At 48.8% G+C, this 23,786-nt stretch overlaps 1 protein-coding gene across 1 annotated transcript in view; it reads left to right on the plus strand.

Annotated features, from left to right (window-relative positions):
- The window catches only part of MCPH1 (microcephalin 1), a 1,506,891-nt gene that overhangs the window by 160,538 nt on the left and 1,322,567 nt on the right, over window positions 1-23,786 (plus strand). The window contains exon 8 of the mRNA XM_086926418.1: window positions 3,920-5,242. Within this exon, the coding sequence (XP_086782544.1) occupies window positions 3,920-5,242 (1,323 nt within the window). The remainder of the gene's footprint in view (window positions 1-3,919; window positions 5,243-23,786) is intronic.

The raw sequence follows: 23,786 nt of genomic DNA on the forward strand, positions 1-23,786 counted from the left end.
GGGTCAAGGCTTATTTGCATATGGCCATGTCTGAACTAGGGTGGTGTGGAGTGCAAAAAAAACGATGGATTTAGGCCCAGATCTCTGTACTGGGGTGAATGTATGACATTGTTCTGCATTCTGTCCATCAACTGTTGTTTTTGCATTTGACAAGTAGTAAGGAGGCATTTTAATACTTGCTGGTCTGTTGACAAAGCATTGTTCAGGAGGATGCTTTCTACTAGCGTAAATCATTGTTTCAGTAGTGGAACTTTCTTCAAATGTGAATTTTGAATTTTTACTGATGAGAGAAGTGGGTGGAGACTGTGAGAAAGTGCCCTCTTTCTGCATGGTTTCCCCAAACATTTTGCTGAATTGCTAATGTGCTTTCACTGAGTGTGCCCTGGGCTCGTGCTAACGAGGTACCCAGGGCATATGTTCTTTCCCTAAAACTGCATTGAAGCCTAAACCCAATTTGCATATCTGGCCACAGGTCAGCCCCTGGATAATGGTGCCACAGGTACCCATGGCACTGTGACCAGAGAAGGCCTCTAAGGGCTGCAGCACTTATTTTGCCAACCTTAGAGGTCCTGTACCTTCACACACACACACACACTTCCTTAGCAGGCTGCATGTTTTGGTGCAGAACAGATTCAAGAGTCGACATGCCACACATCCCTGTGTGTCATGTCTACAACCCACTGCCCTGGCATAGATCAGTCACTCTTCTAGCTGGGTATACTACACCAGTGATGAGGGTACTGGTGCATGAGCTCTGTACCCCTACAGTGTCTAAGTCTATTCTTAGACATTGTAAATGCAGTGCTAAGAGTATATGGGGCCTGGAGTTTGTCATTACAAACTCCACAGCACCCTAATGGCTACACTGAAAAATGAGAAGTATGGTATCAACCTTCTCAGAACATTAAACCCACACTGATGCCAGTGTGGGATTTAATGAAAAATGAACACAGAGGGCAACTTATAGATGCACCCTGAAAACTAACGTACCTCTAGTGTCCAGGCTGAGTGACTGCTTTCAGGTGCCACCACCAGACATGTTTCTGGACCCCTCAGTCGAGAGCCTGCTGCTCACGGAGGCCTGAAACAATGCACATCCTGGGACGAGGTGCCAAGCCTCCTCCCCCAGGATGGGGAGGGTCCACAAGTGGGAAGCTTCAAAGACTTGCCGCCTTTGTGAGCTTCCCCAGGCCACTTGCTGATTTCAGAAACTGGACCCACTGGTTCTGACCCCCACTTTGGGCAGGTGAACAGGCGAGAAAAACAAATGTGGAGGAGAGGTGTGCCCACCTGCCAACTCCACCCCTCAGGAGGGGGGTGAGGTGAGGCACAACTCAGTCCCTGCCATCTTGCAGATGGGGGGATTCAGCCAACCAGGGAAAGGCTTATGCCCACCTCCCACTGGAGGGTGGCATAATAAGGGGTGTACCCACCCGAGGGAAGGGACCCATTGGTCCCAACCTTTTACCTACCTCTAATGCCCCTAAATCTAGTTTTTAGGGGCACACCTGAACCTTGCTTCCTCAGGCCAGAAGAAACTACAAGAAAAGGAGGACTGAACAGTTGTGCCGAAGCGAACAAGAGGAAGACGCCCACTGGCTTGGCCCCAGCCCTACTGGCCTGTCTCCACCTCGACCCTGCTCCGGCAAAATCCTGGTGTGTCCTGCAGCCAGCAACCTTGAAAACCTCAGAGGACCTGCCTGCGTTCAACCACAAAGACTGTGTCTCCCATGAACACCAGATTTGTTCATCTCCAACTCTGGCTCCGACCGGACACCGCGAATCCGAACCACTCTCCACCTGCCGTCCGAGGCCTGAGCTTGAGAAGGTATCCCCGGAGATCCTCACTCGAAATCCGGTGACCCCTGATCTGCCTCAAGCCTCCAGCGGACGCCTGAATCCGGAAGGTCCCCCCAACCGCGACAAGGAGCTGGTAAGAAGATCCGACCCTAAAAGGCACCCCTACACCCGAAGGGCCACGGTCTTGGGTGGCCAAACCGATGGTGCCTAACCAACCCCTATCATCCTAAATTACCTTTCAAAGTGGTGGTAGCACCCAGAAGACCTACATCCCCGAGCCTGCAGTGCCTTTGCAAACCGGAGGTTCCCTATTGCAAACTGGGCGCCCAACATCGAAACAAGCACCCTGCCGACCTAGTGCCGCTGAGGGTGCACCTTTGGTGCTACTTTGTTTCCCCATTTGCCCTGAGCTAAAGTCCAGGAGCTTTGCTCCCACAACCAAGTGTCCTGCTCATTAGCAACCACCTACTGGACGCCCCCATATCCCTGTTTGGATAACATTGGGCCTCAGCACTCTGTATAACGAAAGTGCATGCCTTACTCTGGGGGACCCCTGAGTCTACCCCCAGAACACCAACTCCCACTACCAAATACTTACCCAAAAACGAAAACATTTTTTTTCCACCGTAGGATAACATTGACTGTTTTTCTTGGAGAAGTTTTGAAGTGTGAAGTTTGAAAACCTAAAGAAATTCTTTAAAATGGTATTAACAAAAACTATTTTACTTACCTGTTTACAGGAAATGTCCCATTGTAGTGTCCAGGTATACTACACTGTGTATGAAAAGTAATCTCAAAAGTAACTTACCTGTAATTTGACTCAAAATCTATACAATGAATATGTACTATATTCTAAAAAGCATTGCGTTATCAGTAACACTACTGTAATCAAAGTACATTTACAATTGCAATCCAAACTGTGTTACAATCTGTATATTTAGTGCAAAGTACTTATCACTTACCTGTGCCAGGCTTGCTTGGTTCTAGGAAATAAAATAACGAAAATAATATTTTTACAAAAACAATTGGTCTGAAGTTTAGACTTTTGAGTGTGTAAAATCATTTGCTGCTTGAGTGTGTACAACAAATGCTTAACACTGTCCTCTGGTAAAGCCTTACTGCTCTACCACACTATCATAAATAGAGAGTAAGGTGCTATCTAACTGTACCTCTGCCTACCTTAGGGGTTCCACTGGACTCTGTGCACACTATACCTCCCTTTGGTATAGTGTATACAGAGCCAGCTTTCTACAGAGAGGGCTTAGAGATTATAGCTTTCCTACTCCAATAACCCTGAGATCTCTCTAAATAGAAAGGTCTGTTGTTTCAAAATAAACTCATTACACTCAAGTGAATTTTTGTTTCGGTTTCTTCCTGCTGCCTGACAGCTGCCATTAAGAGTATACATTTTGTTGCTCTATTCAGATGTTTATTGTTATCAATAAAAATCGTGTGATGCAAAATAAAGTTTGCTTACTTGTATTCCTAGTTCTGCTTCGTAGGATTCTTTATTGAAGTCGTAACTGACCTGCACCCCTCCTGAATGGGAGGGTTAGGCTTTGGAGAACAATGATATCACATATCTCAGTGTAAAAAAGAGCTGATACTGTGAGGCAACTGCAAAGTAGAGTGCATCATGGGTAGGGGATGCTCTTGCGGTCCTGAAGACCAACATGTTTTCATCAGTTTACAATCAAAGCTGGCCAGGATTCATTTTTTCATAAATGTAATTAATTGTACTGCTTTCTTTCACATCAGATACTGCAATGCAGGCTTGAAACTGCTCCTTAAGAATTCATGGATTTTTTTTTTTTTAAAACATGTAGCCTCTGTTAGGATATTACAGGGTGTTGTTCATTATAAGGACATATGGACACAGATACCCTGTGTGATATTTCAATGGACAATACATCTATGATATATGCTCCGGGTTCCACACACATTCCATTTATCGTGGACGATACAGACGATTTTGAACTTGGACCTCACATATACTAAGACTGAATGTTGCGCTTAAATCACTATGAAGTTAACTTCCCTTTCTTTAACATGCTTGTCTGATGTTTACATTACATTTTTTGCTAGATATGGTTACTGTGCTGCTCTTACTTTATTGCAGAAGATGCCATCAGTGAAACTTTGAATTCAAGTTTTGAAGACTTGTTCGGAAAACCGAGAAACATCCAAATGAAAGGTGTGGGTTTGAAGAAAGAAGACAATTGTGCCTCAGCATTACAATCCAATAGGGAGCTTACCTCTGCGCAGTTGCCTAGCCCAGATCTATTCCAGCTCACCCCGCTGAATGAGAAAAGCACACCTTCACTGAGAAACTTGAGCTTTTTCGTAGAGGGAAATGAATCACCTTTTTTAGAAAAGAAACGGTTGTTTGAATCTTCAGCTAGCAATGCAGTTCCCACCAAGTTCATGCCTTCAAGCCCAGCTGAACTGAAAAGCGATAACAAGTACTGTGGTACTCCGGTACATGGGAAGGTACCAGAAAAGAAAAGAATTAGTAGTGCTTTCAAATCTGCGTGCGAGGTTTTTTCTGAACATTTTTCCAATGAGGAAAGTTTAAATTCTAACGGATTTGGCAAGAAAACTGCTAGAAATGTAAAATCTTCATCCAGTTTAAAATCGACAGCCTTAACATCGGGCCAATCCAATAGGAAAACGAGCGTTGTACCGGAATTTGTGACGCCCCCAAAGACCGCGAAGAGCTCAGACACCAAAAACAAAACATTGAGTTATGAGGACTTTTTTTCTGCACCCAAGCAAAAGAACAATAAAAGCCTTTTAAATCGCTCTTTGGGTGCTCTATCACGTAAATCGCCAAGTCCTCCCCCCGTGGTATCTGGGAAACAACATGCTTTAAATAAAAGAAGAAGATCTGTAGAGGAGAGCGATGACGTGATTTCCAACCAAAGTAAAAAAAGATTCAGAACTTTCCAGATTCGTGTTGTTCCTCACTCCAAGTTAAAGGAATCCAAATTAAATGGACAGCCCAAATCTACTACATCTTTAAATGGTTTGCCCAAAAGAAACACACATGAAAAAACACCACCTGTTAGCCACATAGCGAATGAATCTATGATCAGCACAAAAACCTCTCAAAGAACGAACGTTGGTTGTAAATTGGTTCAGCCCAGCAGCAGCGTGCCGAATATTAATACTTGTTCAACACAAGCCCACAGCATTTCAAAAACTCTGAAGCCAACGGTATTTGCACCACCTCCTTTTAAAGAGAAAACCAAACAAGCAAACACGGCAAAAGAGATTTCTGTAGGAAATATTGCTTCTTTTCAATCTTCAGACTGTTCAAAGGATCGAACTGTACCAGGTTCAATGGAAATACCAGCAAGCACATTGACTTTACCTCATTGCACAAAGCCAGAGACGAACGCCGGAGAAAACAAGGAATTTCAACAAAAAAGAGTCAGTCTGAGTATGTAAACTGTCCTTTTTCTTGGTGATGTAATTCTGTTGCTAAATGGTTAACTGTGAACGTATTTCGATGTAGATATACTTTTAAATTTTTTTAAGGCTGCATTTTTAACTGTGCAATAATTATCATTTAACATGATAAAAACAATACTGTGAATTTTTTAGGTTTAATTAGGGATGTGGATTTTACCACCTATGCATTTATCCTAACTGACCTTTTTATGCAGTTTTCCAAATACATTCTCCATTCAGAAAGAATATACTTTATATAAATGTTGTTTGGTCATTTGCTAAACTGTTGACATTTGTTACTGTCATATTTAAAAATGATCAACTAATTATTAAATTACATTTTCAACATGGTTCTAACTCTCGTTTTATCCTTGAATTTCACATATCTGGATACATTTGCATTGATCACTGTACACTAAAGAATTTGTAGAAAAAAATCTGGATTGTTTGTGGCCGCATTTTTCAGTTCTTGATGGTGTGTTTGAGTGAAGAGCTACTGCCCTGAAAAAAGTAAAACATACAGTACTGACTATTCCTTTTAATATAATCTGCTCTAAAATTGATTTACATAAATGTATAATTTTGATATTTGATGCGACCAAGAACAGATTGCTTTTTTGTTCAGTGTTAACATGAACTGGTAGCAAAGGCAATTCCAGGCCTCGAAAAATCATAAAAATATAACTAGACCTGCAGGTCGAGTAACTCGAATAATCTACTCAACCCAACTGTTTTTTACTTGAGCCTAAACGGGTCTCAAACGTGTGATTATCGGCAAATATTTTATTTTACAGTCGCCTTTTTCTTCATTGTCATGTGAGTGCATATTCAAATATGAATGAGTTCAGCATTTCTGCCCTACAAAACAAAACTTTTGTTTGATTAAATAGACTAAACATTAGCTCTATGTGTAATAAGAATCTAGCCCACATATATAGTACGCATGATCCTTGACTTGCCTCTCAGTTTACAAATGGCATTGCCATCTGGGCAGGAACGTTTCTCAGTTCATATTTAAACACTCACTTTTAATAAATATATTATTTGTCATTTGCACATCACAAAGTAAAGTGTTCTGATTTGATTTTCATCCTATTAAAATATTTTTTTCTTCGTACAAAAGTGCAAACAATGGGCTTTCATAACTACTGAAATATATATATATATTTTGAAATGTTTCTACAGTTGACTTATTAGCTATTTACATGTGTTAGGAAAAATCTGATACCCTCCAGCCTTTTATTTCACACTTCCCTACAGCAGGTCAGACAGTTCACTTTACAAAATCATGGAACTCTGCAGTCTGAAGGAAAAGTAATTGTAAACTGACGTCTGACCTCTGTGTATCTGAACAGAGCAAATGTTACAAGATAAACATGATTTATAGGCATTTTTATTGCTTGCTCCTTCACCTTCTGACTGAACAGAAAACCTGTTCTTTGTCAACTCTGGTGAGTAGTTCCTAAATGAAGCTTAACCCAATAAATTTGATCGCCATAGCGAGTGAGCCTGTAGATTTTTCTACGCCTGAATTCCTTATGGTTTTCACAATTTGCTGTAAAATACCCCTGAACTAGGGCCACACCGTTTTACAGGTAGACCAATCTAAACTCCTTGAGGTTTGACTTGGCCCATGGTTTGGTATCTTGGGTAAACTCAAAAGCTAACTGTAGGAAAGAGCCCCCCATTTTTTGTGGGCTGATGCTGCTGGCTCTGTGCACTGGGACTCTGCTAACCAGACCAGAGTGTATCGAAATCGGTTATATTCCTTATTGACATGTTTAGTTTTCATATAAGTCCCTAGTGTATACTGCAAAGTTAACCCAGGGCTGGTAAGCTAAATGTCACTAGTGGACAGCAGTACCTATTGTGCCATCCACTACATTGACAGCGTAAACATGGTTTCAGCTCTACCATTGTAAGCTGCCTGTGGCAGTTTAGGAACTGCAATTTGAACGGCCAAACTAACTCCCTCTGAAAGTCCGAAACCCTTCTTTTTATATTTTAATAAGCCAGCCATATGTAGGCCTTATAGCCCACAAAGCAGAGTCCATGGGATTTAAAAGTAGGGTTCAGCAACTAAAAGCTATATTAACTGTAGCAAGGCTGGCTGCTCCATAGAGAAACATTTGGATGCACTATTAAACTTAATAATTTGATCTTATCGGACACATCTAGAAATGTCATTCTTGGACTACCTTGAAATAAAGCCAATTCACTGATGAAGTTGAATTTGCCTGCAGCTGCAGTCTTATGAGTGCTTAAGCCCTGAAAGGCCTTGGTGTGGGGCAGTGTTTTTCTTCCTCTAGCAGGATGACCAGTGGCAGTTCCTGGTAGCTTAACTTCAAAGGGGCTTTCAGTGTTGCAGGTAGATGTCAGATACCCTTGGACAAGCCTCGTTCTTTGTTCCCACCGGCCAAACATGCTTTGATTCCAGTGGGGAGGGACCTGCACACAGAGTTTGTTTGAAGTTACACAGAGGCGGGGTTTCTCACTCTTTTGTCCTACCTCTGGGTAGGCACGCAGGCACTGCACAAGGGGAGAAAGGTTGCTTAATCTTGGAATTAGGGAGTGAGGGACATTGTGGGATTGTTTGCAGTCTGGAACAAAGTAACTGATGCCAAAGTGAGTAGGGTCACCCCTTGGAACTTTTACCCTTTTGGTTTGGGAGGGGCCAGAAATCCTCTCCACTCACATGTTTGTGCCAGTCATCAATGTGGCACCCCTGGGCACATTCTTTAGGAACACTCTGGACCTGTGTAAAAATAATAGAAGTACTGCACCTGCTGTTTAAATCCTGTGAGGAGACCTGAAGGTCTGGATATGTTCCCACTTGGACCCAGGACAAAGAAGTGGACTTCAAGGGTCAGTTGGCTGGCCTCCTGTTAAGCTATAAGGGCACTGTAAGAAGCCTTTCATTGAAGACCCCAGCTGACCAGGTCCCTGGGCCCTGCTGGTGGCTTCTGCTTGAGTGAGTCTTGACCCCGTAAGTGCTGTTCCTGAGGTCCTGGGAGCCATGACTGTGTCAGTGTACTCCTCCTAACAATTTGAAAATCCTGGGACTTAAAAACTTTTTGACTCCAGAGGACCGTGTTAAATGTGCCAAGCTGTTGCCACTGGGACTGAAAGTTCAAGTTTCTCTTGCTATATTTCCACAGCACCAAATCGGTTTCAGCTGGACTTTGCGGAGAAGGTATCTGGGATCGGGAAGCCCTCTTCTGCCGCAGCCTGCATTATAGCTCTGCTGGAGGAATCAGAACTCCAAAACAAACGTAGAAAACTTGATTGCACGAAGGCACCACAAATATCCACATGGCGTGTTGACGTCCTTGTGTTTGAACTTTGGATTTTCCCCACTCTCAACTTTTCCCCGCCAACGTTTTCACCGGGCCCACATCCAACACCTATCCATTATTGTGGCTCCCTCCTTGCATACAGCTACTGCTTTGCCCTGTTGAAAAACTCTCACTTCCTCGTTCAAGACTAAGTCTGAAGGTAAAATCTCCAATCAGGTTGAAGCTGGTAGGTGTATCCAACCAGTGTTTTTTCATGATCAACCTCAATTTGCGGCTGGGTCCTGGTCTAGAGCGACCAGCTTACCCACTTTGGCGCAAAATGTTTTTTGGCGTTCGTTTTATTTTAAACTTTTTAAAATGGAGATCTCTGGTTCCCCCACTTGATTCGTTTCGTTTTGCTATCATTTAAAGTATTTCTAAATGTTTTACACATTTTCTTAAGTTAACCCTCTGTGCTTCTGCCATATCTACCAGGGACTGAGCTCGGATTTAAATTATTGAAACCTTTACTGGACCTAACAAGATAGTGACATTATAATTTGGGGTGGACTCCTATCCAACCCAGTTAATAATCCACTTTCTCACACTAACTCTGGAGAGATGCTGTTGAGAAGGGTAATTCAGCACATTTTGTACAAGCACTCTATAAATGCTAAAATACAATGCATTTCAGAACAGTCAGGTGATCAGCAATGCAGATTCGGACAGGTTAATGCAATCCTTCTTGTAATCTGATGGCAACCATGCCAATTAGTATAAATATAGAAGATGTTTATTAACTCTCCAGTCCGATCTGTTTTTGCTGCTCATGTGAAGTCTCCAGCTGAAGAGCCTGTAAATCGGAGCTTTGAGACTGGATCCGAAGAATGAATAGGTACCATCATAGCATGACCTCCCATAACAGCTTTGGATTCAGTCTCTAATCAGTGCAATCCACAAGCTGCCTAGAATTCAATTTACTGCTAAGTGTTTGCCAGTGTGGGAGCTCTGATTTAATTGATATTTGGTGCACCAGATAGGAATTGCTGTAATCCTTGACCTTGACCTGATAATCTAATAATGTAAATAATGTTACCTCCCATAACCCTACCCCTCACCCCACCCCAATAGAGGTTGATGACTATTTTCGTACCTCCTGCAGATTGTTTATGCAGCATTGTATTTGGTCGTTGATCAGGTAGTTAACTCAACTAATAATTGTTCTGTTGAAAGTAAGTTTAACACCTTTTTGAACTACCTTCCTTCATCATTATATCCCTGCTCTGCTCCCCAGGCATGGACGACTTTTGGGTGACGTCATTAACAACTCTGGCATGAATCTGAAGATTGCTCACCTATTCCTTACTTCTCCATATAGTTTTTTAACACTCTGAAGTTTTATTTTTGCCTCATCCGAGTTAAGACGTCTCTTTCTGTATGACTGATCAATCTCAAAATGTTGAATCTGAATTCCCTGAAAAGCTTTGGTGATTTAGGTAAAATGAGCGAAATGGATGAATGTAGAATTGCAGCGTACACGCGCAGCGTACACGCGCAGCGTCCGCGCCCCATTCGCGCCGAAGGTGCGCCAAAGGTAAGCCCGTCTACGCCCGTCCGCGCCTGGACCGCGCCTAGCGCCATACCCCCTGGCCCTCGCATTGCCCAGTCCTCCCGCATTACCTACGATGCCACCACCCTCCTAACCCTTAACCCCGGCCGCTCCCCCAACTGCGTCCAAGCCGCTCCTGGACACACCCATGGACCCTTCTCTTGCTACTCCTGCAAGTTCGACGGCACTAAGACCAACTCCTCATCTACGAACACACAACAGATATCCGACCCCAACCACCTAAAATGCATCCTGCTCAACACCCGCTCAGTCCACAGGCACGCCATCGACCTCTGGAATCTACTAGACACCATATCTCCGGACGTCGCCTTCCTAACAGAAACATGGATGAACGCCTCTTCCGCCCCAGACATCACCATTGCCATCCCAGAAGACTATAAGATCATACGCAAGGACCGTACCGGCCACACAGGAGGAGGAATCGCTATCGTCCACAAGAAATCCATCCACATCTCAACCAGCTCTGACGTCAATCTCGCCAACTCTGAACACCTTCACTTCCAGATCCACACCGACCCCAAAACCACACTCAGAGGCACCCTCCTTTACAGACCTCCAGGATCCCACGCACAATTCAGTGAGGACATCACGGATTTCATCACTCCACATGCCCTCCCATCCAAAGATTACATCCTTCTGGGAGACTTCAATTTTCACCTTGAAAAGAGCAACGACCATAACTCCACCACCCTTTTGGACAACCTCGCCAACCTCGGACTTAAACAACTGGTCACTTCCCCCACCCACATCGCAGGTCACACACTCGACCCTATCTTCACTTCCAGCAACCATGTATCCTTCAGCCACACTACGGCTCTCCTCTGGACTGACCACAGCTGCGTCCACTTTACCTACAACAAGCCCAAACCCAACAACCACCCCCAACCAACTCTGCAAAGAAACTGGAACAAAATCACCATCGACCAGATCTCCTCATCGCTTCTTCTAAACCCCCCAGCCCACTCCTCAAACCCCGACCAAGCCGCCACCAACCGCACCCTATGGTTATCCAACAGCGCCGACATCCTAGCTCCACTGAAAAAACGACAAATCAAACTTGGCAGCAAGAAAGCCTCCTGGTTCAACGATGATCTCAAGAAATCCAAGAAACTCTGCCGCTCCCTGGAGAAGGCCTGGAAAAAAGACCCAACCACCAGCACCAAGGAAGCCTTCAAAAACGCCACTCGCACACACCACCAACTGATCCGAAAAGCCAAGAAAACGGCCTTCAAGAACCGACTAGATAGCAACGCCCACAACAGCAAGGAACTTTTCAACATCGTCAAGGAATTCACCAATCCCTCGGCCAACTCCAACGACATCACCCCCTCTCAAGCCCTCTGCGACTCCCTAGCCTCATTCTTCCACAACAAAATTGCAGACATCCACAACAGCTTCGACAACCAACCCACCCAACCATCTGCTGGACCTTCACCACCCTCGAACATCCTCAATGACTGGAATCCAATCTCCACTGAGGACACTATCCGCCTGATGAACTCCATCCACTCAGGATCCCCAACTGACCCATGCCCTCACCACATCTTCAACAAAGCAGACTCCATCATAGCACCGCACCTCAGAGACGTCATCAACTGCTCCCTCAACTCCGCCACCTTCCCGGACAGCTGGAAACACGCAGAACTCAGCGCCCTTCTGAAAAAACCCACAGCGGACCCCACCGAACTCAAAAACTACCGTCCCATTTCGCTCCTTCCATTCCCGGCCAAAGTCATCGAGAAAGCTGTCAACAACCAGCTCGCCGCCTTTCTCGAAGCCAACAACTCCCTCGACTCCTCACAGTCCGGCTTCCGAGCCAAACACAGCACTGAAACCGCCCTCATCGCAGCAACAGACGACATTCGAACCCTACTGGACAATGGAGACACAGTCGCCCTCATCCTCCTCGACCTCTCCGCAGCCTTCGACACAGTCTGCCACAACACCCTTCTACAGCGCCTCAGAAACATTGGAATCCAAGGAAAAGCACTAGAATGGATCACCTCGTTCCTCACCGGAAGAACCCAGAGAGTCCGCCTCCCACCATTCAAGTCAGAGGCCACTGAAGTCATCTGCGGCGTTCCACAAGGATCTTCACTCAGCCCCACCCTTTTCAACATATACATGAGCCCCCTCACGACCATCGCACGCCAACACAACCTCAACATCATCTCCTACGCGGACGACACTCAACTGATCCTATCACTCACCAATGACCCTCGCACCGCCAAAACTAACCTACACGAAGGAATGAAAGAAGTTGCCGAATGGATGAAACATAGCCGTCTGAAACTGAACTCTGATAAAACAGAAGTCCTTATATTAGGTACCTCCCCCTCCGCATGGGACGATTCTTGGTGGCCAGAAGCCCTTGGAAAAGCACCCATCCCGACAGACCATGCACGGAACCTGGGCGTCATCCTGGATTCCTCACTTTCAATGTACAAACAAGTCAACGCCGTCTCTTCATCCTGCTTCAACATTCTTCGCATGCTCAAAAAAACATTTCGTTGGATCCCCACCGAAACTAGGAAAACGGTCACCCACGCCCTGGTCACGAGCCGACTGGACTACGGAAACACCCTCTACGCCGGTACTACCGCTAAACTCCAGAAAAAACTCCAACGAATTCAAAACGCCTCAGCCAGGCTCATATTAGACATCCCGCGTAAAGAACATATCTCTGGTCACCTGAAAAACCTCCACTGGCTTCCCGTCAATAAGAGGATCACCTTCCGGCTACTAACCCACGCACACAAAACACTCTACGAAATCGGACCAGAATGCCTCAACACACGACTGTCCTTCTACTCCCCCTCCCGCCAGCTACGATCATCCAACCAAGCCCTTGCCACTGTACCTCGCATCAACAAAACCACCATGGGAGGTAGATCCTTCTCCTACCTGGCAGCTAAAACCTGGAACTCCCTTCCCACTCACCTTCGCCTTACCCAGAATCACCTAGCATTCAGAAAGCAACTTAAAACGTGGATATTTGACAAGTAATTCCCCTCCCCTCCTCAAGCGCATTGAGACCCTCTGGGTATGTAGAGCGCTATATAAATTCTTTGACTTGACTTGACTTGACTTTAAATTGGCTGCTCAGGTTTCTGTCTCATTGTTAGACTTTGCTTCTGTTGGTTCGGTTTTGACTCTGTGTTTGCTGGCGTACCGTTTCTGTGCACTTTTCGCACTGCTGATCAGTGGTAAAGTGCAGGTGCTCTGTGTAAATTGTAGTATGGTTTGGTGTTTCCATGATTGGATATTTAATTTACTTGTTAGGCCCTAGTGAAGTGCACTGAGTGTGCCAGGGCCTGTGAATCAAATGCTACTCGTGAGCCTGCAGCACTGATTATGCCACCCACGTGAGTAGCCCTGAGAAGGTACCTCAGACCTGCCATTGCAGAGTCTGCGCGCAGTTTGTAACTGCCAGGTCACAGACTCACCAGTCCCCAACCTTCCCTTTTCTTATGTCAGGCACCCCTAAGGTAGGCCCATGGTACCTCTGTGGGCAGGGTGCAATGTATTTGAAAGGTAGGGCATACCCTGGTGTGTGTGGCATGTCCTAATACTGAATTACAGTCAATTTATTTTTTCACTATTGCAAGGCTACCAGTTCCCCATAGGACAGAATCGGAGGTTTGTTTATTTCATCTTATAAACATAACTGGCCCAGGGAATTTGGTAAGAAAATAAAATTTAGTATGCCAGAACTCAGAATCTAAAGATGCATCTTTTAGGGAAGGTGATTTTTACGTTATGCTTTTGAAAATACCACTTTTAGAAATTTGGTATTTTCTTGCTCAGTCATCACGTGTGCCTCTGCTGAAATGTGGATTGCCTTTCTGGGTTTTGGATGACAGAAGGCTGGGGAGGCCGGAGGGGTTCCAGATAGTCCTAGTGTTAAGATATCTTAATGTTTTGTAATTTATCAGGAACTCCACATACTAAAAGAATTGAAATATGACTGCATTTGCTATTCCTTAAGCAAAAGAGAGCAAGGTTTATCATTTCTTTGTCTTGCTGACTCCTCTGGTCAAGTGTGGAAGCTGTTGTTTTCTGAAGTTCAATTAAGAATAATGTGACTGAAATGCAGTGGTGTAACAAAGCCTCAGGGGGCCCTTTCACCTTATCCATTCCCTAACTGGCTTGCTGCTTCTGAGTGTTTGATTTGTCTGTAGCAGGCCAATCTGAGGGGCCCCTTTTGAGGGTGGTGGCCTCAGTTACGCTCCTGCTGATATTAATGATATTAGTACAAGGATCTGGAAATGTCATGAATTCACTTAAAAATATGTCCTGATAGACTTCTAGCTGCATTTTTCTTAACCTAGAACTTACCAGGCATCAGACTGGATCTGTAAAAAATTTCTTAAGCAGTACCTTTGCACGCCGGTCTGTGCCATTGTTCTGCTCCATGTGCATCGTCCATGCCAAAAGTGATGTCCACGGCACCTGTATAGGCTCCAAATAGGCGCGCGCTGACGTCGGCTCTTTTCTTTCCACACCAGCCAGTGTTGATCTGGAGAAGAGCTACCCCTCACACCACTGTTTGAGTGTATTTTTTGCGAAGTGTAGTCCACTCTTTTGAGTTTTTTTTCCTCCTGGTGTGGCAGGGATGTCTTCCAGGAAAGCGGACTTCTAGGCCTATGGGGCCTGTCATCAACTAATGTTGATGACAGATCTGCATCTTGTATGCCTGTGTCGTCTCGAGCGCGACCATGATCCGAAGTGTTCCGACTGCTGCGCCTTGAATCCTAAGGCCGCGCAGAAGCGGTCCCTCAAGCTCCTGGTGACGCAGCGTACAGCACCCCAACACTCGAAGTCCCGGCCGAGTGGACGGTCCTGGGTGCAGTCGCGCAGTCAGAGATCTTTGTCCCACGTCAAATCCTATAGACATTTGGGTAAGTCTTGAAACAAAAAGCAGTTGAAGAGGTTTTTGACTTCTCATCCATCAGCTGAGCCTGGCTCCACGGTGGACCCTGCGCCTGGGCTGGCTCTGCACCTCACCCACTTTCCAGGAGCTGGATCAACACTCGCCCAACTGGAGTTTTATGAGGCGTTGTGCCTCATATTTGGGTGGCCGACCCCTCCAGCCTGCTTTCGGGCCTGTGGGGTTCGATGGGGCACTATCTAGGTTTGCACAAGCGGCTCCGGCCCCCCTGCTCAATTGGGGTCCCAAGGATCTATTCTTGGATCTGGGCTGGCCCTGGTCGTACCATCTCGACCTTCCCCGATACCAACGATGACAGTGGCACCATCCTCCTCTTGATCCTCCACTTCGATACAGAGCCGTAGGGGCATCGCCCAACGCCGTATCTTGGCTAACAAGAGCTTTGCCTCCTAGATTAAAGCCGGAGCCCATTCCCTTGGGATACGACTCTGGGAGGAGTGAGAGTGGTCACTGGACCCTGAGGAATACCAGCCATATGAAGAAAGCCATAACATGAACTGGTGTGAGCTACTGGGTGAAGATGGGGACTGGATACTTCTCCAGATACTGATATGCTTTCTTCTCCTACCGTTGGTACGGAAGAAAGAGCTTCTTATGCAGTGGTGGTGCGGAGGGCAACTGAGGTCCTCGACCTTCAGTTGCCCTCAGTGGCAGTGAAGACTACCGTCTTGACAGAGCTGCTGCATTGGGCAGTTCTCCCCTCAGAACCGCTACTCCTGTTTAATGACGCCATCACTGAACTCCTTGTGGGGACTTGGTCCTAACCCAACACAGGTGCTCCTGTTAATAGGTTGATCAACCGCTGCCACTGCCCCACCCCAGGGAACCCAAACTTCCTCACCTAACACCCTACCTCAGAGAGTTTGGTATTCCAAGCCTCAACATCCCAAGGCGCAATCCCAATCGTTCCCCGTGTAGGGAATCTCAGAGGCTTGTTGGACTCTTTGGGGAAGAAGAGGTTTCCTTTCGCCAGCCTGGCATTTCAGTTCGTGAACACCACATGCCTTTTGGACCACTATTCCGACGCTCTGCGGGATAGTGTTGTGCAGATGCTGCAAATGGTTCTGGAGTAGGCCCAGGCTATACCCTCTCAGGCTGTTGCAGATAGGAGGGATGCAGCGAAGTTCACTATCTGTTGTGGACTTGACACAACCGACTATCTGGGCAGAGCGGTTTTGTCGACAATGGTCTTGAGGCGCCAAGTCTGGTTACAGACCACTGGCTTTTCGGGGGATGTCCAATTGTTTCTTATTGACATGCCCTTTGATGGCACCGATCCCTTCAGAGACTAGGTGGATTCAGCGCTGGAGCACTTCAAGCACAGTCTGGCTATGCCTGGTCCTTGGGCATTTCAATTGCCCCACATCACCCTCAATCTGCCTGTTGCTCCTTTCGAGGCTACGGAAGGGGCTACCAGCTGTCGCAGTTCCTCCAAGCCATCACGCCTGCTTCCCAGCCTATACGTGTCTGAGGGTGTGGTACCCGCAGACCTCGTGGGTCAGGGAGCCAGTGGGCATCACCCCAGATTTTGGAGGGAACTGCGAAAGATATGCAGTGGTGGCTAACAAATCTAGATTGATTTAGGGGCAGACCCTTCTCCCTTTCCCAAAAAGATTTCACAGTAATAACCTATGCGTCACTCCTGGGATGGGGTGGCCATCTGGGAGAGGTAAGGATCGGAGGACTGTGGTCTTTGGCGTACTCCGGACTCCACATTAACCTACTGCAGCTCCATGCGATCTGACTGGCATTGAAAGCCATTATGGCCTCTTGGACAACACCATCTCCACATGGTACTGCAACAAGCAGGGCGGGATGGGGTTGTGGACCCTTTGCCAGGAGGCCCTGCGTCTCTGGAGATGGTGGGAACAGCAGGTCATATCCCTGGTGCTTCAACACATGGCGAACTCTCTGAATGCCAGAGCGGTTGAACTTAGCCGTTGATACCTTGCGGATCACAAATGGTATCTCTAACCAGGTGGTGGTGCAAGGTCTCTCTCAACAGTGGGGAGAGCCTTGGTTAAATCTGTTTCTCTCTGCCGAGAACGCACAATGTCATCAGTTTTGCACGTTGGAGTTTTCAGGACGGCTCTAACTTAGAGAAGCTTTTCATCTCGAGTGGAGCACACGCCCCCATACGCCTTTCTGCCCATTCCACTCCTGCCCAGAGTTCTCAAGTAGATCAAGAGCTACCAGGCCCAAGTCATCCTTGTGGCTCCGGATCTGAAAGAAACAGGTTAGTATTAGATTCCTTACATTAGAACATCCTCAGGTGTCAGACTGGATCTAGAAATGTTTGCATAGCAGTTCCACTGCACGTCGGTAGGCGTCTTCTGTGGCTCCGCGTCCATCGTCTGAGCCGGGATGACGTTGTCGGAGTACTTAGACGCCGCCCTCGCGCGCTAACCTCAGTTCTTCTTTTTTCCGTGCCAGCAAGCGCAGGTCGGGAGAAAGTGGTACCCTATAGTCACTTTTTGACTAAGCTTTTTCGATCCGTTTCGAGTCGCACGACTCCATCGGTGCCGTTAGGGATGCCCGGGTTCAAGCCCTGTGCCGACTGATGTCGGTTACCGACCCCCATCGCCGGTGCCTACATTGCCTGGGGCCCGACCTCGATGACAAGTCGTGCCCCGACTGTCGGGCCTTGACGTCGAAGGCTAGGCGGGAGTGGTCCCGTAAGCGCCTCGAGCTCCAGCAGTCGGCCCGTGCAGTTTGAGGTCACGGACCGGAAGGAGGTCGAGGGACCGGTCGCGGGGCCGGAGTTATCACAGCTCGGCGAGTCGCCACCACTCGTCGGGCTCCAAGTCCTCAGGTAAGAGGTACAAGAAGTCGAAGAGGTGACATTGCTCTTCTGACTCCCCCACCCCCCGACGCTCGCAGACGCGGCGGGGGGTTCGGGTGACACCGCCCACGTGGCTCAGCACTAGGCGTCGCAGCCTGCTCCATAGCCTCCGGTCTCTGGGCAGAACGCAACGCCGGAGGAGATCGACGCCTTCCTCATGGCCATGAGGTCCCTCTCTCCTCCGTGGGGTTCTGCGGCGCCTTCGTGCCAAGCGGCCCCGACTGGGAGCCCTAGCGGGCCGGGTGCTTCGCCCCACCGCAGGGCCCCACTGGATCTGGTTCCAGATCCGGGTCGCCGCTGGTCACCTTACAACCTCGCCGGCGTCGGCCCCCAGGGTGTCATGCCCAGCGTCGTCCCCGGTCCAACCCTCGGTCTGGATCCGGCGTCGGAGCGGCGTTGCTCGACACCGCATTCAGCGCCGACCGAAGCAGAGTTCTTAGAGGATCTGGGTCCATCCTTTACACCTGATTTTCAGGACATGGTCGACGAGGGAGACTGGGGGGGGGGGGGGGGGGGGGGGGGGGGTCTGTGGACCCCCTTGGCACGTGAGTGCCAGCCATTTTAGGACTGGACACAGGAACTAGGGGAAGCCAGTGGCCTGGATACCTCCCCAGACACTGGTTTTGTCTCCCCTCCTACCATGGCTACGGAGGAAGGGGCAGCTTATAGTGTGGTGCTGACGAGGGCGGCCAAGGCCTTGGCTCTTGAGCTCCCTGTCGCAAAGGTGAGGTCTAACATCCTCACAGAGGTCCGTTAACCGCAGGCAAGCTCTCCAGAGCCTCTACTGTCATTTAATGAGGCTCTCACGGACGTCCTGTTGGGCACCTATTCCAGGCCCGCTACAGTTCCCCCTGTAGATAGGAACGTCACTAGGCTCCACCGCCCTGGTCCGGGCGACCCTAGTTTCTTGTCCACCCACCCCACTCCCGAGAGCCTGGTTATCCAGGCCTCTACTTCCCAATCCACATTTCCGACTGCACCACCAGATCGGGAATACAAGAGGTATGAGCAATTCGGAAATTCTCCCCTAGTTTGGGATTGCGGTCGATCAACACCGTGTGACTCTTGGGCCGTTACACCCACTCTCTGTGGGATACGGTCGCGGAAGTGCTGATGAGTGCCCGGATGGGGCCCGGGCGAAGCTCGCTCAAGCCCTCGCGGAGGGAAGAGACGCAGCACGGTATTCAATATGGTGTGGACTGGATACCACGGACTCGCTGGGAAGAGCGATTTCTACGTCTGTGGCGGTTCGCCGCCACGCCTGGCTGAGATCCACCAACTTCTCGGCCGATGTCCAAAACACCCTTATGGACAAGCCGTTTGATGGCAGCCACCTCCTTGGTGGCAAGGCAGATAGTGCGCTGGAACTCTTTAAGGACTCCAGGGCTACGGCCAAGTTCTTTGGCCTGTCGGCCCCGCGACAGCAAACTTCTGCCCAGCGCTCCTTTTGTGGCCCGGGAGCGGCGCCCCCATACGTCCTGCCAGCCACGGGTGGCAGGCTACCATTCAGCGTGGCGGCGGGCGTGGTTACCGTCGGGCGGTAACGGGACAATGGCGCGGCCAGTCCACATCCACGCCCGCAGCATCCACCTCAAAGCCTTCCTAGTCCGAGCTTTCAGGCCCATTCGACGCCAGTGGGGGGCAGGGTTCGCCATCACCTCCTCCACTGGCGCTCCATCACATTGGACAGGTGGATCCTTCGAGGCGACACCTCCAGCCATGCCACCGCAGTACCACCACGTGTCGGGGGATCACTTGCAACTTCTGCAAGAGGAAGTTACAGCCCTCTTGGCCAAGGGGGCCATCGAGCGCGTTCCTGGGCCAGAAGTAGGCAGAAGTTCAAGATGCTGACTTTGGCTCAGGTCTTAGCTGCCCTTGACCCGGAAGACTGGATGGTAGCGTTGGACTGCAGAACGCATATTTTCACATCCTCATCCTGCGTTACCTGCGGTTCACGGTAGGCCACGATCACTTTCTGTTTACCGTGCTACCCTTCGGTCTTACCAGCGCCCCACGAGTGTTCAGGAAAGTGATCGCGGTGGTCGCAGCTCATCTGCGCAGGTTAGGGGTTTCAGCCTTTCCCTACCTCGACGACTGGTTGTTGAAGGCGGGCTCGCCCCAGACAGTTGTCAGCCACCTCCAGACTAAAGTCGATCTCCTGCACCTGCTTGGGTTCTCCATCAATGTGCCGAAGTCGCACCTGTGTCCCTCTCAGAAGCTCCTCTTCATCGGAGCGGTTCTAGACTCTGCGCAGTTTTGGGTTTATCCTCCTGAACAGAACACCGGGTTCGGGATATTCAGGCTCTGATTCCGATCTTGCAGCCGTTATCCTGAGTCTCGGTCAGGTTGACGCTGCGGCGTCTGGGGCTGAGGGCCTCCTGCATCCTTCTGTTGCATCACGCCAGGTGGCGGATGCGGGCTCTGCAGTGGGACCTGAAGTTTAAGTAGGCCCAGCATCAGGGCAACTTGTCCGACCATGTCTTGATCTCGGAGGGCACTGCAAGACAGTTGCAGTGGTGGCTCACGGACCGCGATTGGGTCAGCGGCAGATCCCTCTCCCTACCCCAACCGGAGCACGTAGTTGTGACGGACGCGTCCCTCCAGGGCTGGGGGGACCACATGGGAGAGGCGGAGATCAGAGGCCTCTGGTCTCCGGCGGAGTCCCGGCTCCCCATCAACCTTCTGGAGCTGCGGGCAATCCGGCTTGCACTGAAGGCATTCCTCCCCTCTGTCCAGGGGAGTGTAGTGCAGGTGTTCACGGACAACACCACCGCCATGCGGTACTCCAATAAACAGGGTGGGGGGGGGTCATGAACCCTATGCTAGGCGGCTCTACGCCTCTGGCAGTGGCTTGACCATCAGGGTGTGACCCTGGTGGTTCAACACCTGGCAGGTTCCCTGAACGCCAGGGCGGACGAACTCAGCCATCGGTGCATGATGGATCACGAATGGCGTCTGAACTCTGACGTGGCGCAAGGTCTCTTTCAGCATTGGGGAGAGCTTTGGTTAGATCTATTCGCCACAGAAGAGAACGCGCAATATCATCAGTTCTGCGCGTTGGAATTTCCAAGGCGGCACTCGCTCGGAGACGCTTTTCGTCGCGAGTGGAGTTGCGGTCTGTTGTATGCCTTTCCGCCTATACCCCTTCTGCCCAGAGTGCTGAAGAAGATCAAGCGCGACCGGGCCCAAGTCATCCTTGTGGCTCCGGACTGGACACGTAGATGCTGTTATCCCGAGCTACTCAGCATGTCAGTCGATCCCCCGATTTGTCTGCCTCTTCAGAAGGACCTTCTGTCGCAGCAGCAGGGGGACGGTCCTCCACCCGAGCCTGTCCAGCCTCCACCTCCATGCGGTAGATTGAGCGGCAACAGTTGAGGCCATTTGACTTGCCTCCTGAAGTCTGTGATGTGATTCTAGCAGCCAGGCGTCCCTCCACAAAATTGGTATACGCCTGCAGGTGGAACAAATGTGTGGCATGGTGCACAGCAAAGGCTGTGGATCCACTCTCCGCCTCTCTTTCTGAGGTTCTCCTCTTTCTTATGTCTCTTGCCCAGCAGAGTTCTACTCTGGGCACTCTAAAGGGCTACCTCTCTGCTTTTTCTGCCTTCTTAAGGCTCTCTGATCAGCCCTCTTTCTTCAAGTCCCCAGTTGTAAATAGGTTCTTGAAGGGCATCACTCATATGTTTCCTCCTGCTCCTTTCGTGATGCCTCAGTGGGACTTCAACCTTGTTCTGACTTATCTGATGTGCGCTCCTTTCGAGCCACTTCATGACTGTCCTCTTTGTCTCCTTACTCTCAAGACTGCATTCCTGGTTGCCATCACCGCTGCCAGGAGAGTGAGTGTGCTCCAGCTCTTTCTTCTAAACCTCCTTTCCTTTCTGTCCATCCGGACAAAGTTGTGTTACGGACGCGACCCTCTTTCCTGCCCAAGGTAGTCACAGCCTTCCACATCAGGCAGTCCATCACCTTGACCACCTTCTTTCCGCGTCCGCATCCCTCGAAAGAGGGAGAGGCTCCACCGTCTGGACCCAGAACGTGCACTCTCATACTATCTGGATCGCACACGCTAGTTCTGGGTGGATGACCAACTCTTTGTTGGTTACGTGGGCGCTAAGAGGGGACTGGCGGTGCACAAACAGACCCTTTCACGATGGGTCGTCTTGTGCATCAAGGCTTGTTATTCTCTGGCTAAAAAGGAGCCTCCTGTTGGGCTGAGGGCCCATTCCACTTGGGCCACGGCGGCTACTACTGCCCTGGGTCGGGGAGTCCCCTTGCAGTATATCTGTCAGGCAGCTACATGGACCTAGCTGCACACGTTCGCAAGACACTACTGCCTGGACAGTCAAGTCCGGAGAGATGGCTTTTTCGGCCGTTCCGTTCTCCAGGACTTTCTGGTGTGATCATTGGTTCGCAGACCCACCACCGGGGTTGGTATTGCTGGGGTATCTATTCTAAGGAAAGGAATCTTTTACTAACCTGTTTCCTTCCGATGGACAAGTTACTTACCTTTGGTAACGATATATCTGTAAGAAACAGTAGTTAGAATTAGATTCCTTACCGCCCCACCCATCCTCCCCCTTTCTGTGAACCGATATCTGGGGTTAAGGTCATCCCCTTTCAGGGCCCTAGTTTCATGGCACCAGTGTTGGTTTTTATCATGGCTCTACGTTTCTGGCGCGTCTAAGTACTCCAACGTCATCCCAGAGCCAACGATGCAGACGACGGACGCGGAGCCGCAGACTACGTCTACCGGCGCGCAGGGGTACTGCTACGCAAAATTTTCCCGATCCAGTCTGACGCCTGGGGATATTCTAAGTTAAGGAATCTAATACTTGCTCCTGTTTCTTACAGATATATCGTTACAGAAGGTAAGCAACTTGTGCATTGGGCACAGAGAGTCTTGTGCCTGAGCTACTGAGCATGGCCTTTGATCCTCCCATCAGACTGCCCCTTCGGGAGGATCTTCTGTTGCATCATCAGGGGAGGGTCCTCCACCCAAACCGGTCTAGTTTCCGCCTTCTTGCAAGGAGATTGAGAATCAACAGTTCACATCCTTCGACCTTCTGAAATGTGTGTAGTGTCATCTTGGCAGCCAGAATTGTGGCATGGTGTGCAGAAAGATATTGATCCTCTTTCTTCGCCCCTTTCTGAAGTTTCTCTCTTACCTGTAAGGCTCTCCATTGGTCACTCTATTAACGGCTATATGTCTGCTTTTTTAGCTTTTTTGCGGCTGCCTGACCAACCCTCTTAGTTCAAATCCCTTATTGTACATAGGTTTCTAAAAGGTCTTGTTCATCTCTTCCCTCCTTCACCATTTATCTTGCCTAAGTGGGACCTTAATCTGATAACTTGCTTGATGTGTGCTCCTTTCAAGGCTCTCCATAATTGTTCTCTCAGGCTTCTGACGATTAAAACAGCCTTCCATGAGTCTATTTCTTCTGCCCGTAGAGTAAGTAAGCTGCATGCCTTGACATTTACCCCACCTTACTTATCAGTCTATCTCGATAAACTGGTGCTTCGCACAAAGGCCTTCTTTCTATCGAAAGTGGATACCCCATTTCAAGTTGGCCAATCATTAAAGTACCTACCTTTTACGCTCCTCCACATCGCTCTAAAGAAGAGGAGGACTCCACCGTCTGGATCCAAAAAGAGCGGTGTCGTTCTAACTTGACTTCACTCAAGAGCTCTGGGTGGATGACCAACTCTCTGTGGGGTGTACTGGTGCGAAGAAAGGCCAGAGTGTTCAGATGGGGACCATCTCCATATGGGTTGTGCTCTGTGTTAGACCTGGCACCATTGGTGTGGGTCTCCCTTCCATTTTTTTGCTGTTGCCTC

Source organism: Lissotriton vulgaris, chromosome 6, assembly GCF_964263255.1.
Source record: "Lissotriton vulgaris chromosome 6, aLisVul1.2, whole genome shotgun sequence".
Classification (NCBI taxonomy): Eukaryota; Metazoa; Chordata; class Amphibia; order Caudata; family Salamandridae; genus Lissotriton; species Lissotriton vulgaris.